At 32.5% G+C, this 15,842-nt stretch overlaps 4 protein-coding genes across 4 annotated transcripts; 2 read left to right on the plus strand and 2 right to left on the minus strand.

Moving 5' to 3' along the window:
• Window positions 1-1,651: 1,651 nt before the first annotated feature.
• Window positions 1,652-2,292, minus strand: LOC127247847 (uncharacterized). Its single transcript, XM_051269891.1, has 2 exons — window positions 1,932-2,292; window positions 1,652-1,852 (listed from the first exon to the last, which is right to left on the minus strand). Exons 1-2 carry the CDS (start codon window positions 2,153-2,155, stop codon window positions 1,723-1,725), a joined length of 354 nt encoding a protein of 117 aa, XP_051125848.1. The 5' UTR covers window positions 2,156-2,292; the 3' UTR covers window positions 1,652-1,722.
• A 1,726-nt stretch (window positions 2,293-4,018) lies between these two features.
• LOC127247389 (glycine-rich protein 5-like) lies at window positions 4,019-4,345 on the plus strand. Its single transcript, XM_051269216.1, has one exon. It carries the CDS (start codon window positions 4,019-4,021, stop codon window positions 4,343-4,345), a length of 327 nt encoding a protein of 108 aa, XP_051125173.1.
• Window positions 4,346-6,709: 2,364 nt separating this feature from the next.
• Window positions 6,710-7,840, plus strand: LOC127247710 (uncharacterized). Its single transcript, XM_051269681.1, has 2 exons — window positions 6,710-7,152; window positions 7,430-7,840. Exons 1-2 carry the CDS (start codon window positions 6,867-6,869, stop codon window positions 7,591-7,593), a joined length of 450 nt encoding a protein of 149 aa, XP_051125638.1. The 5' UTR covers window positions 6,710-6,866; the 3' UTR covers window positions 7,594-7,840.
• A 2,303-nt stretch (window positions 7,841-10,143) lies between these two features.
• LOC127247708 (mitogen-activated protein kinase kinase kinase 18-like) lies at window positions 10,144-11,658 on the minus strand. Its single transcript, XM_051269680.1, has one exon. It carries the CDS (start codon window positions 11,443-11,445, stop codon window positions 10,159-10,161), a length of 1,287 nt encoding a protein of 428 aa, XP_051125637.1. The 5' UTR covers window positions 11,446-11,658; the 3' UTR covers window positions 10,144-10,158.
• Between the last annotated feature and the right edge of the window lie 4,184 nt (window positions 11,659-15,842).

The following is a 15,842-nucleotide window of genomic DNA, read 5'->3' on the forward strand; positions in this document are numbered from 1 at the left end:
TACTTCTTTATATTTTTATGGGCAAAAATGCTTGTGATTATAAAATTTTGTACAATTATTACCATAATTTAGAAAGTCATGAAACATCTTTATGTTTTTAAAATTATTGCACATAATTCATTTATAGGGTTTATATGTAATATTTTCAAAAATATAAAAAAATTTTTGCACAAATTTTAATTGATTCCATGCAATATTTTAAAAATATTTCATCCAGTCTCACTTAATTTATCTACTTTTCTATTTTTACATAATTTATCATTTTTTCTTTTGAAATATAACTATACATTTTAATCATATTTAAAATTTTATAATTTATAAATTTTTTTATTTTAATTAAACTATTCATTATCTTAATATTAATTTATAATTTATATTTTTAATTACTTAATACCTAAAATTCGATGTCCGACAACTTAAGTGGGACGGAGAAAATATAAGATAAATTTACTTATTAAAAAAAATAAATGACAATGAAGGCATAGTTGACTAACGAAAACAAAAATTAATTATCAACTAATCCTCATTTAACTGCACTCATAAAATCTATAAAGTCAGTCCTTAAATTTATAAAATCAACAACATTAATCATAAGATTAAGTACTATTGAAAAATCGGTTAATTATTTAATCAATTGAATTTAATTTGAATTAAATTCATAATTTTTGGAACCGATTATTCGGTGAATTAAAATGCACGTCGGTTTGTACAGTGGTTATTGATAGTGTGGTGAGGCATGTAAACGCTGGTATGCTGGTAAGCCACAGGTGTACGGACCAGATAATTACATAAATATATAATAAATTATTATTTGAATTTTTTAAATTCAAATAATATATTTATGACTGGAATTAAATTTGGTGTTTATAACCGAAATTCAATTAGTGTTTATGACCGAAATTAAATATGACGTTTATTGTCGAACGTTACCAAAATTATGGCAGACGGTTATAAGCTATTAAAAGCCAACGGTTTCGATTAGGCATTTAAACTCCAAGGGGTGGAGTGCCTATAAAAGGCCCTCTCCACCCCTTCATAAAACAACACACCAAAATTTGAGAGTTTTTCCTCATCTCTCCCTCTCTAATCCCCTCTTCTCGGGCAAAGCTTTCGACGAGTTCTCCGGTTAAAATTTCCGGCGACTTTCCGATCTCTAGCCTCCCAACACAGCGTGTGTTCCCCTCGTTTTAGTTCGTCGGAGCTCCGAAATATTGGGGTGTCACATAATTTGGAGACGAACGTCGTTTTATCTTTGGGAACGCACTACCGGAGCGCACTACCGGAGCGTATTTGTTTTTGCGGAAATAGATTCTACCTAGATAAAATTATTAAATTCGATAAAACTAAATTATTACAATTTTCAAAATTATTTTGAGAAATTGATTATCGAATTTATAAAATTGTTGTGATTATCAAAATAATTTTGATAAATTGATTATCGAATTTATTTCGATATTTTAATTATTGAAATTTCGATAAATTATTATTGATTATCTAAATTATTTCAATAAAATTATCGTGATTATAGAATTTATTTAGATAAATTATTATTGATTATCAAATTAATTCTCATAAATTATTTTGATATCTAATTTTATATTTCGATGACTATTTGATATTCAGTATAAAATTTTTCCAAACAAGTACAACATTGAAAAAAAAGCCTTGACCTAATCTCAATCTCAATCACTTCTCTTTCATACATTGCATTACATACATACGTCATTCATCATCATCTTCTTCGTCTGAATCATCATCATCATAATTGGTGGTGGCTGATTCTCCAGAATTCTTCATAATCATTCCAGGCACGAAGAAATTGGCAACCCAAAATGCCATCAAACACACAGCACTGCACCCAACAGGAATTCCGTCTTAATCAATTAATTAATTAATCGAAAATTAATTAAGACGACAAATTAAACCCCGACCCTGTCTGAGCAAGGACAGAAAGCTTCCCGGCGTCGGAGAGCTCAGCTGCAACAAAAAGAATGGGAGAAACAGATGTTAGATGAGCTCTGGTCTTCACCAAACACGACGACGATCCTTTGATGGCGACTCGATTTGGTCGTATTGAAGAAGAAGAAGAAAGTCTGTGTTTGTGGTAGGGTAGTAATGGCGGCGGCGACGGCGGCGGCGAGATGCACTTATTCATCAATCCGACCAGGTAGAAGATTGGTGTAAGAACAAAATGATGGATTTGCAGATAATTTCTGAGTTTGAGGAGAGCTGAGGAAGAAAGATGATGGATAGCTGCGATTCCATTTCTGTGGTTTGGATGTTCTGCTGTGATTTTCCCCACCTTATCCTACGGCTGAGATCGCTCGACATTTATAACACTTGAAAATATGCCATGGATAAATATATATGATATGAATTTGAGTTTAGTTTTTATTTGAATTTTAAAATAATTTGAATTTTTAAAAATCTTTAGTGTTTAGATATTGTTTGAGTTTGGGGTGATTTGATGGATAATAAATATAATAATATAAATATAGATTAATTTTAAAATTAATAATGATAATAATTTATATTATAAAAAATTATGTGCGCATGGTGTCAAGAATCCAATCCTTATTATAGGATTTAATTATAATTTATTTTATAAATTGAAAACATAGTTTAAGTATATATTTTTAAAATTTCACTCAAAGTTAAATAAAATTTTTAAATGTAAATGTAATTATTAAAAACTGTATAATTGTATTGTCACCTATATCATTATTTACATAAATATATATTATTATAATTCATATAATATATACTAAAAAAATAAATAGGATCATTGTCAAAATTAAAATGGAAACTACAAATCATTGAACCGAACTCAAAACTAAAGGTTGCTAGATTGAAGAGGTCAAAAAAAATAAATAAATATGTGGTTCAAAATTAAATAGATATTATAATTATTTTAATTATATATAGTAATTTATTTTAAAATTATTAATATTTTTAATTATATAAAAAATAAGAAAATTAAATCATAACTTACTATTATTTATTAAGTAAATTAAATATTATTTTTTAAATATAAAAAAAATCAATACCGACAGAGTTAGAGAGTATATATATATATGTAAAAGTATTAAAATATATTGGTAATAATAAATTAAATATTTAATATATGATTTTTTATTAAAAAATATTATTAATAAATAAAATAAAAAATCTTTATAATATAATACTCCCTTCTCTATCCCGTTCCAAAATTGTTATTTGATTTTTGTGTCATTATATTTATTTGACATTAAAATATTTTTATATTTAAATAATTTGCTCCTTAAATATCATTATATTTATATTATAAAAGACTAATAAATATTTTTTATTTTTTTATTTATAATATGTATTGATATAATAATTAATATGAAAAAAATCAATCATAATCTTATTGTGGGACAAAAATATGGAGTCTAGTCTATCTAAAATTCAAACACCCACCACTAGTACGGACAAGATCAGTTTTGACAAGTTTAGTAAAGAATAGCCTGGTGGTGTTGAGGTTGGACTTGCCACCTTGGAGTTTACCTCTATTCTTAGCGACTGGGAACGAGACTGGGTTCATAATAAAAAATAAAAAAAATAAAACCAGTTTTGGCAGTGATTAGAGGTCCCACTTGTAATTAAAGTTATATAGATGTTGGCAAAAAGAACGAGTCAATCTTCCAGCAGTACGTACTTGTTATGGATTGCTACTATTTTTTATTTTTTTAATATAATTGTAGAAATGAGATTAATTAGATTCGATTAGACAAGTAGTGAGAGTATTGTAGTAACTTGTAACTAACTCACATTATTATTATTATTATTATTATTATTATTATTAATTATGCATTTTCAATATATACTTACCTATTTCAGTTTACGGATGAGCCGATGCTCCATTAATGACCCCTAAAGCCCTATAAATTGATACCTACATACTGCTTTTCAATATCATAACCACCGCAGGTAATAATCACCATTCCAAACCATACTTAAAATAATTATTAATTAATTAATTATTAGCTATCTATCCATGGCGGCTTCGAAGTCTTCCTTCCTTCTAATGGCTTTCCTCGGCGCGCTTGTCTGCACGGCTTCTGCGGCCAGGAGACTCGCCGGTTCCGACAACGACGCCACCTTCCGTGATCAGAAGCAGTTCTTTCCGGGATTCGGCGGCGGCGGCGGCTACGGCGGCGGCGGCGGCTTAGGTGGACTCGGCGGAGGTGCGGGTGCTGGCGGCGGCTTTGGTGGGGGGCCTTTTGGAGGCGGCGGATTTGGAGGCGGTGGCGGTGGTGGAGGAGGGTTGGGTGGTGGGTTTGGCGGCGGAGCCGGTGGAGGATGGGGTGGATTCCGGCCATGAATAATTAATAAATAGATATTATATATATATATATATGTGAGTGTGTGTTAATTAATTAAGTAATATGGAAGAAATTAAATGCATGTTATATATATATATATATGTGCATGAATTAAAAAGTTTGTGTACGACTGCTGTTTGTCATCAATAAATTATGAGTTAGTTTTCTTTGTATCGTATTTTATTTTATCAATACTTTTTGTATTATTCATTACATATATTTTGAGTATGAAATTGAAATATATTTTATTTTACATATATTACTAGCGAGGGATTGATATTCCGTCACAATTGCGAACCAAGTTTGTGACTAAATTTAAAATTCCTTTCAAAATAACGAAAGACTTTGCAAAATTTAAAATCAAATTGGAACTCTACACCCAAATTTCATTGGACGCACCCACCCGTTGACAACTACACTTTGTAAGTAAATGTCCGTTGACTTAATGGAGTAATCAATGCCACTTAAGAGCTTACAACCAACCCGTCAACTTGTAATCTCCCTTTACATAAAAGTTTTGCTACTTCTAAAGAATTTAAAAAAAAAATACTTGTCAAGTTTTGGTTTTGGATTTTGATTTTGAATTAAAATAATTGTTTGATGTGATGTTTTGAATGTAAAAATTATGGTATCTGATTTGATATTTTTTTAGAAAAAAAGAGATGAAATACTAAAATCAAGACTAAAATCTCACAAGTAAAGTAGCGTAAAATTTTTTACTTAGTTCATTATTTTATTATTAACATTTTAATAATTTTTGCTATAGTATCTCATTATTTACTTTTTAAATAGCTACGCTTATATTAAATTTTTTTTTTTTATTAATCTTCATATTTGAATATTATGACATAATTACTCCGAATACAAAAAAAAGGTATTTTATAAGAATAATAATAATATATGTTTATTAAGAATTCCTCTTCCATTGCAATCTGAAACTGCAATTATATTGAAGTTTTGTAACAGTAAAAAAATTAATATTTTATGTGATTTATATTCCCAATTGAGGAGGCGGCATTAAGTGGCCGACGGGACCGCGGGAAAGGATATTCATACTCAGAATGACTGAAAAAAAAAAAAAAAAAAAAGTTCTGTATATGAACAGGCTTTTTATATATATATATATATATATGTATTTTCTCTTTTATTCAAATTTTTACAAAGAAGGTGAGAATACATTTTTGCATTTCTTCGTACAAAAGTAGTTTGGAATTGGCCAATGTTCTGCAAGTTAATTTGTGTGGAATAAGTGTAACATATACATATTTATACTGTCCATAAGTCCTTATTCTTACAGTGTTTGGCCATTCTACAAATTAAGTTCTTGGTAATTGTGTGTTTAAATTTCATTCTCTGCTGGTTGAAATTTGTGTAATGTCTCATGCACCATTATTAGAAATGTATATTTATTTTGTACTCCCTTCGTCCCACATATTGTGTCTGTTACACTGTAGACACGGTATTTTAGAAGGGTATAATTAGTAGATAATTAAGAATATATTAGTGAAAATAATTATCCTATAATATTTATAAATTAAGATTACGATAACTAATTAGTTTAATTAAAATTTAAATAAATAAATAAAATTAAAAAGTTTAAAATGAGATTAAAGTGTATAATCATTTTTTAAAAAAAAAGGTGACATGATACGTGGGACGGACAGAAACGACAACGTGGACATGATTTATGGGACGGAGAGAGTATTATATATATATATTTATAGTGATATATAAATCGTCTAAAAAGACAATAATTTTAAAAATATTTTAAATAAAATAACTATTATAAATACTATGTATTACTTTTAGCCTTCGGATCAAGTGCTGATGTAATATAAAATTTAGCATAAACTGAAATAAATCTCCACCTTTAATTTAAATCTAATTATTTTAATTAAATAAGTAATCTAATTAATCAATATTGTAGATGAAATTTAGGACAACTGAATTCATTAATTCAACAGCTAATTCAACCTGTTACTTTTAAATATATTTTAACAATATGTTTGGCATGTATTTGAGGAGCCCAAAAACGATCAGAACTATAGTTAAAAAATTAGAAATTAGTCTCCTAATGGTGCACCGATTGAACATGTGACCGTGAAGTAATGGGTTCAAACTTTCGCTTCAAGCGACCTCGTTTGCATAGTATTAACCACGTATGTAAGAAAAAGAAAAGTTAAAATAATGATTTATGTCTGGATAAATGCACACCGAAACAAATTAACGATTAATGTCCGAAGCACGCACGTGTTGAAAAGTCCGAAGCTAGGGGTTTTGCAATGCTTCAGAGTGAATCTAGTCCGTTGGTATTTTGTAGAGCCTATATGATGGACGGTCTTGATTTACTCTATTAGGTTCTTTACTTCCTCGAATCAATTTTTCCGTCTCCCGAACCTACAGCTTCTTCTTCTGAATTTTCATTCAATCTTTGATCGATTGATCGATCGCTCGCTCGCTCTTCCAACAATTTTCATCTGAAATCTGTGGCGAAATCGGTTCGAATTGTTTTGAGGCAAGATGATGCAGCCTCTGTATGCTCTGGTTTTGGGGGAAGTGGCGGCGATTTTGCTGCTGCTTTTCCGAACGCCGTTGAGGAAGCCCCTTCTGATGTTGCTGGATAAAATGAAGCAGGGGAGGGGTCCTGTGGTGGCGTCCACTGCTGCCGGTACTCTGTTCGTGATAATGGTGTCCATCATTATAAACATCAACAACATCCAGTCCCGGACTGACGAATCTGGCGCCGTTCTTAACCCCACCGACCAGGTTCTCCTCGCGCACCAGCTTTTGGAAGCATCACTGTTGGGTAAAACTTTCTCCTCCCTCTGATTCCTAGCTTAGCCAATCTCCCTTGCCCGATTAATTTGATTCGGAGATCATTATTACGCGATCACCTGTTTTCGTGAAAAATTATACTAGTGTGACCTAGCTTCGATTCTTCCTAATTGAACAATCAAATCAATATCATGTGTTGATACATTTTAAATTATGCTGTCACGTGTTAAATTGGGCTCAATAATTCCCAATTGTTATGATAAACATGGACCTGGATGAAAGAAACAATGGAGCTGTTATGAGTGCAGGGTTTGCTCTTTTCCTGGGGTTGATGATCGACAGAATCCATTATTACATTAAAGAGGTCCGGATGCTGAGAAAGCATTTGGAAGCTATAAAGAAGGTGGATCCAAAATCGCCAGATGCTAAGGGCATCGAGAAGGGAAAGAGTAAAGCTGAGGAGGAAGACTAGAATTCGAAATCAACACATGTGACTAGCACTACCCTTGAGTTGGCATATCTAGATATCAATAATTTCTGCTTTTTATTCTGGTGATAAGCAATATTTGGTTGGAACAAAAGTATGCAGCAAAGACTAATGTATGTTTCTTTCTGTTATAAGTTTTGGCTCAATGGGGATCACTACCTTAAAATGTTTCAGGTCACTTACATGGCCTTGCAATGAGATTACAGTGATATGTTAACTACGATACAGGATATTCTCCCGGCCTCTTACCTCAACATAGTCCAAGTTAGGAGTAAACAAACACTAAGGAACTACACGGCATGAAGTCTCTTTGATAAGGAAGGATGAATTATTGTATTTGTGAGATTAGATATCTTGAATGATTGAACTTAGATGGTAAATATACAGAAATTATTCTGTTTGTAATTTTCTTTGGTTTGGAGATAACTCAAATGGGTAAACCGGGCTATAAATTAATTGTCTTGCCCTTTTCTAATCTTGTGAGAAGGCTTTCCATTTTAAATTGCAGGTAAGATTTAGCAGGAGTAATTGTATGATGTTTCTATATCTTACTTGTCCCACAGCCTGTATATGGATCATATTTCCTTTTTTTGTCACTTTTATGGTTGATTGGCAGACCATATGAATAATGTGAGGAGTGTGTTTTGGTTTAATTGTAGCTTAATTCTGATAGCATACAGGTCATACTTGATTCTTATTGTCCCTTTATTTTGTATAAAAGTATAAAGTTCTCTGTACATGCCAGGAAAGGAATGAATGACCCTGTTGAGCATCTACCCTCTAATTCTAAATTGAATTATATATACTTATTCTGCATCTTATTTCCAAAGTATATGCATACATTATATTTATTTTGATTCCACGGTTGACACGTTGTGTGTTGTGATTCTCTAATTGAGCCTGTTATTGTAAAATATATATAGTGTGATTCTTGTTTCATAGTCCATAACCTTCTCACTGTATATTATCATTTTATTGTGTTACTGAGAAAATTTGATGATAGCAAAAAGCAATGATTCATATATTCCTGCACAAAGTGTGGCTGTGTATCAGTCAATCTATGGTGACAAGAGATGAAGTCATGGCTGAAGTCAGTGGATCTTTCCCCATCTAAAGAAGAAGGGATATCAGTGGTGTCAAGCAAATGCGCATAGGATTCGCACCTAAACATATCCCAAATAAAAGAGCGTTGGACTTCAGGTTTGGCTCCACCCACCCACCCACTTCTCTATGGTTTTTAGCTAAATAAAGTTGCAGAATGAAAATATTGGGTATATCTGCTCTCAACCATCAAAGGATGCTTTGGTCCGAAGACGGGCCCGTGGATAAGCATCCTTCTTGTTGTTAGGTGAGCACTTTGGTTTGGAATACCTGCACTTTATGGGAGAATAAACTTTGCCGACTTGCTTGGGATTAGGATAGCCTAAACTCTAATGTCTTGTGCATTAAACAAGTGTCTATGTTACTTTTATGTTTTTTTTTGTGAATTGTGAATCTTGTTTGGCGATGATTTACATGTTTTGGACACTTGTGGTTGGGAGTCGTCGGTGCTTTGTCGTAACATTACACACAATGTGTTTTATTTCTTTCTTTGTTGGCTGGATATGATTGTCCCCACAGAGATTACAATTTACACATCAAACCACACTTGCAACATGCCTTATATGGATCAGCACATTTGCTTTGTTCTTGATTGCTTTCTGTGTCCAGCTATTGCCTGATCCAGCTTGTCTTTCCTTATTGCAGTGGCCCCGTTTAAAGATTTTTGTCAATTGGGATGGGGTATGGGCTATGGCTGTGTGTTTGTTTGAGTTGACCAGGGTTGAAAGTTAGGCGTTGACTTCCCATTTCTTGAACAAGGGGAAGTGGCTGCCTTGCTGGCTGACCGGCTAAGATTTAACGTTTGTGTTTGTCGGCCTGTTTATGGGAGTCGGTGTGATTTGTTTTCAAACTTGAGATGTCTGAACTAGATGACAGTAGTTGACTTGAAAGTTTTGTACTTTTTCAAGAAATCATGGAAGTAATTGGGTTAGTGTTCTTACCATGAATTAGCAAGCAAGTCAACCCTCTGCACTAACATACCATTATCCATGATTGAGCTCCATAGTTTCTTCTATTGTGTGAACAGTGCAGCCAATATTCCTGTGTGTTTGTGTACTAATAAGACATGTTTCATGCCAGAAATGGGAAACTCAAATTTGGATGTCTGGTCTATCTGGGTATTTCAAAATTTGAAAATATTTTATTAAATTGTAATAATCATTATCCCTACAAGAAAAATATGTATATAAATTATATTATTGGTGGTGAATTGGTTGAGAAATTAAAAAGGTGGAAGCTGTCCAATAAATTCGACTTCTCAACCAATGGTCGGTTGCCCTTTACGATTATAAATGAATATATCCATCTTATTCAATATCTCTTAATTTTAGAGTTGAAACTGAATTAATATATTGTTAGAAGTCAAATAAATCTTGTTAAAAATTAGTTACTTAATTCGTACTTCGCACCCCTCTTTCTTCTACCAGCATGAGGAAAATGCTTTGTAAATCAGTCATCTTCTTCACCAATGGAATAATGCCATGAAAAAAGGACTGTGAAAATTGCAGGAAAAGTCGATTTAAATTCCATTACTGTTTGATCGGACATAATTGTTCTTGACACAGAAAGCCCAGATGAAAAATCCCTAATTCTATCAGTAACATTAATCTCATCACTAAAGGAATTCAAGAATGGATCTTCAATGGCAGTTAAGACACCCGTCTCTTCTTCACCAATCAAGTTTTCGTAATTCGAATCTTCACTGCTGTAATAATCCCGTGAAGATTCTTTATTCCCATCATCCCTAACGGTTACCCAATCTTCCTCCTCTGTCCAATCTGGAAAATTCAAATTCATCGGAAGGACGCCGCCGGCGAGACCTGTGATCCTGGCCGCCGGAGAATTCGTCGACGACGAAGCCGTACCCGTCGGATCGAGAGAAAAATCTGAAACTTCCATGGCATCCCAAAAGCACTGATCCATCACGCTCGTCGGCGAATTTCTGACGAGCTCTCTTATCTCGCCGGAATCGGAATCCACAGAGCTGATAAAAGGATGCTGCAGAAGCTCCGCCGCCGTCCACCGCTCCGCCGCCTCTCTAACCAGGCACTTCCCGAGAAAATCCCTGCCGGCGTCGGAGAACCAGTCAGGAAACTCCGGCACGTCGCCGGAGTAAGCCACTCTGTAAAGCGCCGCCGCAGGGTCCTTCATCTCCGGCCACGGAATTGTTCCGGTGGCCATTTCGATCACAGTGCACCCCAAAGCCCACACATCCGCCGGAAATCCCTGCTCCTCGCCGCGGGCGACCTCCGGGGCCATGTACGCCGGCGTTCCGGCGAAACTCCCGCCCAATTTCCCCCCCACCCATTTCGCACACCCAAAATCGGCGATCTTCAACCCGCCGGCGCCGACCAATATATTCTGCCCTTTAATGTCGCAGTGAGCCACACCCTTGAGATGAACACAATTCAATCCCTCCACCAATTGCCGCGCGTAGAGCCTAATCGCCGCCTCCTCGAGGCGGCCGCCGCCGCTGCTTCTGATCAGATCGGAAAGCGTGCCGCCGGGAACATACTCCAAGAACAGATTAAAAACGTGGTCTTTAACATCCGACCCAAAGCACTGTACAACGAAAGGAGAGGAGAATTGAGTCATTATAATCTCCTCCTTCCTCAGCGAGCCGGAAGAAGAAACGCCAGCGGACTTCACCGCAAAGACCTCCCCGGCGGCGGTGGTGGCGACGGAAACCACGGCGGAGGAGCCCCGGCCGATCGTGGGCCCTTTTCTCCACTCCATTTAGATTTTTAGATTTGAAGTTTAAATTGGGATTTGGATTTTTGAAATTTGGGTGTGCACTTGTGAGGAGTATTGTCATGTAATAATTTATAGGCGGGTCGCATTGCCAAATTGGTTTGGTTGGTTAGCTGTATGTATGTATAGTGTATGTACATATAATCGAACAGAATAGAACAGTTAAGCTTTTCAACCTGTAATTAATTAATTTATGGGGTGGGGGTGGAGTGGGGTGGGGGGGTGGCTTTATTTATTCTTTCGTCTTCTTGGAATCTCTGGAGGCATATTTCGTGAGCTTTCCTCCATTAATATAAGTATATTTTTAACATGGAGCATAGGTAGAAGAGGAGGCTACGTGGCGGAAGGGGAGTGGTGGAGAAAGGGCTCGGGGCGACGGTGAGAAGCCGTCCACATGACGGCACGTGGTCACGTGCCGCTCAGCACCGCCGCTATCATCGCTGTTTCTTTTTTTATTTTTATTTATTTATTTTTAATACAATTGCGGCGCAACGCCTTTGCTTTTGCGTTAGCCTTTCCTTTATGGAATCCTCCTCGTAATTCATTTCATTTGTCTTAGGTACAATTACCGAGGCTGCCCGCGGTCAACTTAACAACCTGAGTAATTTTGATTCTTGAAGCTGTAAAATCTGGTAAATTAAAAAATAGAGAATAATAAGTCAAAATAATAAAAAGGCCATTTTTTATTTATTTATTTTTTTATGGGCAACCTACATAGATCAGTAAATTTTGGTTATTTATGGCAGATCAGTTATTATTATAGTGAGTTGAAATTAAATAATTAATTAATGGGAGGGGAGACTTGAATTGAATTGGGGTCGGGTAGGGTAGGGTAGGGGTATGGACATCTAATTGTAAAGGGGGGGTAGTTCACAAATGCAAAAAGCTGTCACAATTAGGCAAGGGCAGTTATTGTGAGAGGAGAGGCTGGTGCACTTTCAGACTTAGATAGGGGCAAGGAAGAAAGAACCCTTTAGCCCACACTCCTAATTTAATTTATTAATTAAAACATTAATGGTTAATAAATATAAAAAAAAAAAAAAAAAATCCAAGAGAGAAAAAAACAAAAAAGAAAAAAAGTGAAAAAATCCAGCCAGGCTGGGAGTGGGCGAACGTAGAAGGTTGGCCTCTGGAGGGCCACGTTGTGAGGGAATTTTTCACATGTTTTGTTTGTTAAATTCTTGAATGTGAGAATTAAATTTTACAGGCTTCAATTAATTACCAATGAGGTATAGTAGGCTGTTTAATTAATAATAATAATAATAATAATAATATAAATTAAATTTTAAGTTATTAATAAAGTGGGGGCCATTATTAGAATATATATATATATATATATATATATGAGGCATGGATGAAGAGAGCTTGTGCTTAAAGTAATGGCAGGCGGTGATGCTATTGCTGCCTCATCACTCACTCGCCACCTTTCTCTCTCTCTAGATCTCTTTCTCTTACTATATATATAAAAATATATATAAAGATAATTGTGGACCAATCATATACGAACACACTTCTCCACGCATCTAGCACCACCGCCACATCATCATCACTATTTCAACAACTATATATATATATAAGTATTTATTAATTCCTCGGACAAAACTATCATTATTAATAATTTAATGAATGCAATTTATTCATTCGGCAGTATTTGTAGCACAGCATAGTTTCCCACGAATTATGTTTCTATTTACACAATCAATTTTTATTCATTTGATATTAGTAGTATGTTTCCGGCTCTCATTTATTTTTTTTTCATCATTATAGTTAATATTAAAAATATTTTTATATTTGTAAAAAAATTTATAAAAATATTATTATAATAATATTATAAAACACTAATAAAATTTTTTTTTCTTTGATTTGTATTACATTTTTTATATAATAATTAATTAATATTCAAAGATCAATATACTAAAAATAAATGGAACCATTAGAATCGGACAGAAGTAGTATTATTTATTTTTAAAAATATTATATCAAATATTTATTTTTTCTAACAAAATATCAAATCAAAATACAAATTTTTTTTTTTTTTTTTCTGAACTTCCAAAACTCTCCAAATGGGGTTGAAATTAAATTAAATTAAATTAGATGCCAATATTATATACTAGAGTAGTATTTAATTATTAGTAGTAGAAGTAGTAGATATGAAGATTTATGAGTTTGGTTTTGCAGAAGAAAAATTAATTTCGATGGGTTTTAATTAGATTAATTCCAGTTGATTTTTTTTGTATGTAGTGATGAACGAGTAGATATACAGATGCATACACCAAATTTATTCTCATTTTCCTTTTTAGTCCGTCAACTAAGACAAAATCAACATTTAATTATTACCCTCAATCCAATACTTATTTACAACAAATACCACTGACTTTATTATATTCTCTTTCTTTATTTACTTAATTTTTTAATTAAAATTCCAAAAATACCCTCAACTACTTATCACTTTTTCAATAAAATATTTACTTTTCTTAATTTCCGTACATAACCCAAATGAGCTAATTTTAGTAGACGGATGGAATATATTATAAGTATTCGATGAATATGAGATATATATATATATATATATAATGGGACGTTCATGGGAACTCACTCTCTATGTTCTAAGCTGTAACCAAACCAAGGAGTATTTAATTTATTATTATTATTATTATTGGGATTGGAGTATGAATGATAACTAATTTTCTGGTGGTGTTTTTGTGGTGAGCCACAACTGCGACCATATTACATCATCACTATATTACAGTAAAATCCAATTAACATATAAATCTATATCTATCCATTTAGGGGTGAGTGGCAGCCACATTATTAATATAATTAATATTAATGGCACTACACGACAAATAACACCCCCCAACATTAACTAACAAACTAACTAATTAATTAATGAAGTGTGTGTGTGTGTGTACAATGTTGTATTGTGTGTCGATCCGTCTGTGTAATGCAATGTATGCGTTGGAGAAGGTGACCAATCAGATGAGGTAAGAATTCTTTGAGAAATGGGAAACTCTCTGCTTCATTGGTTTCTATTTACTACATCATCATCACCATATTAATAATAGTATTAATTAAATAATATAAAACAAGTTTACAGTTTTTCTAATTTACTATAAAATCTGAAAACATCCCTTTTAAATATAATACAAATGAAATATTCCATCCGTTTCATAACTACAGTAAAAAGTATAGGTCAAAATTTTTTTTGCGCTTGTGAGTATATTAGTGTAAAAAGTAGTGGCAATTGTATAATAAAAATGAAAAAATAAGGATAATTTTATGGTAATATGGTTATTTATGGAAATAAAACTATTGTTTTGAGACGAACAAAAAAAAAATAAGGCTATTGTATTAAAACAAATGGAGTATAAATTAAGATGATAGTAGCACAAGAAATATATATATATATTAGTAATGTTAGGTAGACAATACAATTACTAAAAATAAAAATGGATTCGTTGTTATGGGACGAACCAAAATAAAAAAATAGATAAATTGTTAAAAGACGGAGGAAGTATATAGTATAAATGAACTGATAATGCATAATAATAATAAAAACAACATACGTATGCTACTTTATAATTCAAATACTAAATAATATTCCTTTCATCAATTATAATTACACTAAATTTTAGTTTTGGTTGTCTATTAAATTTATGTATAATCTATGTACCGGAAAATAATTTTATTCCTCATAATTTTATTATTTCTATTTTAACAAGTAATATTCAATTCACTGTTCCCTCCGTCTCAATTCAAAGTATTTTTTTTTACTATTTTCGTCTGTCCAATTTCAAAGTATATAGTTCTTATTTTAGAAAAAGTAATAATACACTAATATCAAAATACCTTTAACTTTTACTTAAATTATAAACATACCATTATTTTATACATAAAATTAAAAGAGCAAAAATATCAAAAATTCTTACACGCCTCCATTAACTAATAAAATACTATTATTTTTTAATTTATTACAAACTCTAAAGAACCTCTTTTATTCTAAGATAGTATTTTTCTTTCTATTTATTATTATTTTTTTATCATTTATTTAATAAATTTTTTATAATACTTTTATTTTATCTTACATATATATATATCCTATTTTTACCTTAAAATATTACTTTATTTGTCCGGCTCTAAGAGTCTCATTTATCTTTTGCGTTATTGTACTTAACATTAAAAATATTCTTATATTTGCATAATCTTTTTGTACAAATGTCATTATTATTATTATTATTATTATTATTATTATTATTATAAGACACTAATAGAAGTAGTTTTGTCACTTTTCCTTGATTTGTACTTATGTTTTAATATAATAATTAATATTCAAAGATTAACATGCACAAAATTAACCCAGCCAGACATCCAAATTATATACT

Source organism: Andrographis paniculata, unplaced genomic scaffold, assembly GCF_009805555.1.
Source record: "Andrographis paniculata isolate CXL003 unplaced genomic scaffold, ASM980555v1 Contig32END, whole genome shotgun sequence".
Classification (NCBI taxonomy): Eukaryota; Viridiplantae; Streptophyta; class Magnoliopsida; order Lamiales; family Acanthaceae; genus Andrographis; species Andrographis paniculata.

Excerpts from the sequence above, each read along its gene's own strand:
- LOC127247847 (XM_051269891.1), bottom strand. The coding sequence starts at position 2,155 with ATGAATAAGTGCATCTCGCCGCCGCCGTCGCCGCCGCCATTACTACCC. Across the intron at positions 1,853-1,931 it reads TCTGTCCTTGCTCAGACAGG|TGCTGTGTGTTTGATGGCAT; the intron begins GTCGGGGTTTAA and ends TGTTGGGTGCAG.
- LOC127247389 (XM_051269216.1), top strand. The coding sequence starts at position 4,019 with ATGGCGGCTTCGAAGTCTTCCTTCCTTCTAATGGCTTTCCTCGGCGCG.
- LOC127247710 (XM_051269681.1), top strand. The coding sequence starts at position 6,867 with ATGATGCAGCCTCTGTATGCTCTGGTTTTGGGGGAAGTGGCGGCGATT. Across the intron at positions 7,153-7,429 it reads TTTGGAAGCATCACTGTTGG|GGTTTGCTCTTTTCCTGGGG; the intron begins GTAAAACTTTCT and ends TTATGAGTGCAG.
- LOC127247708 (XM_051269680.1), bottom strand. The coding sequence starts at position 11,445 with ATGGAGTGGAGAAAAGGGCCCACGATCGGCCGGGGCTCCTCCGCCGTG.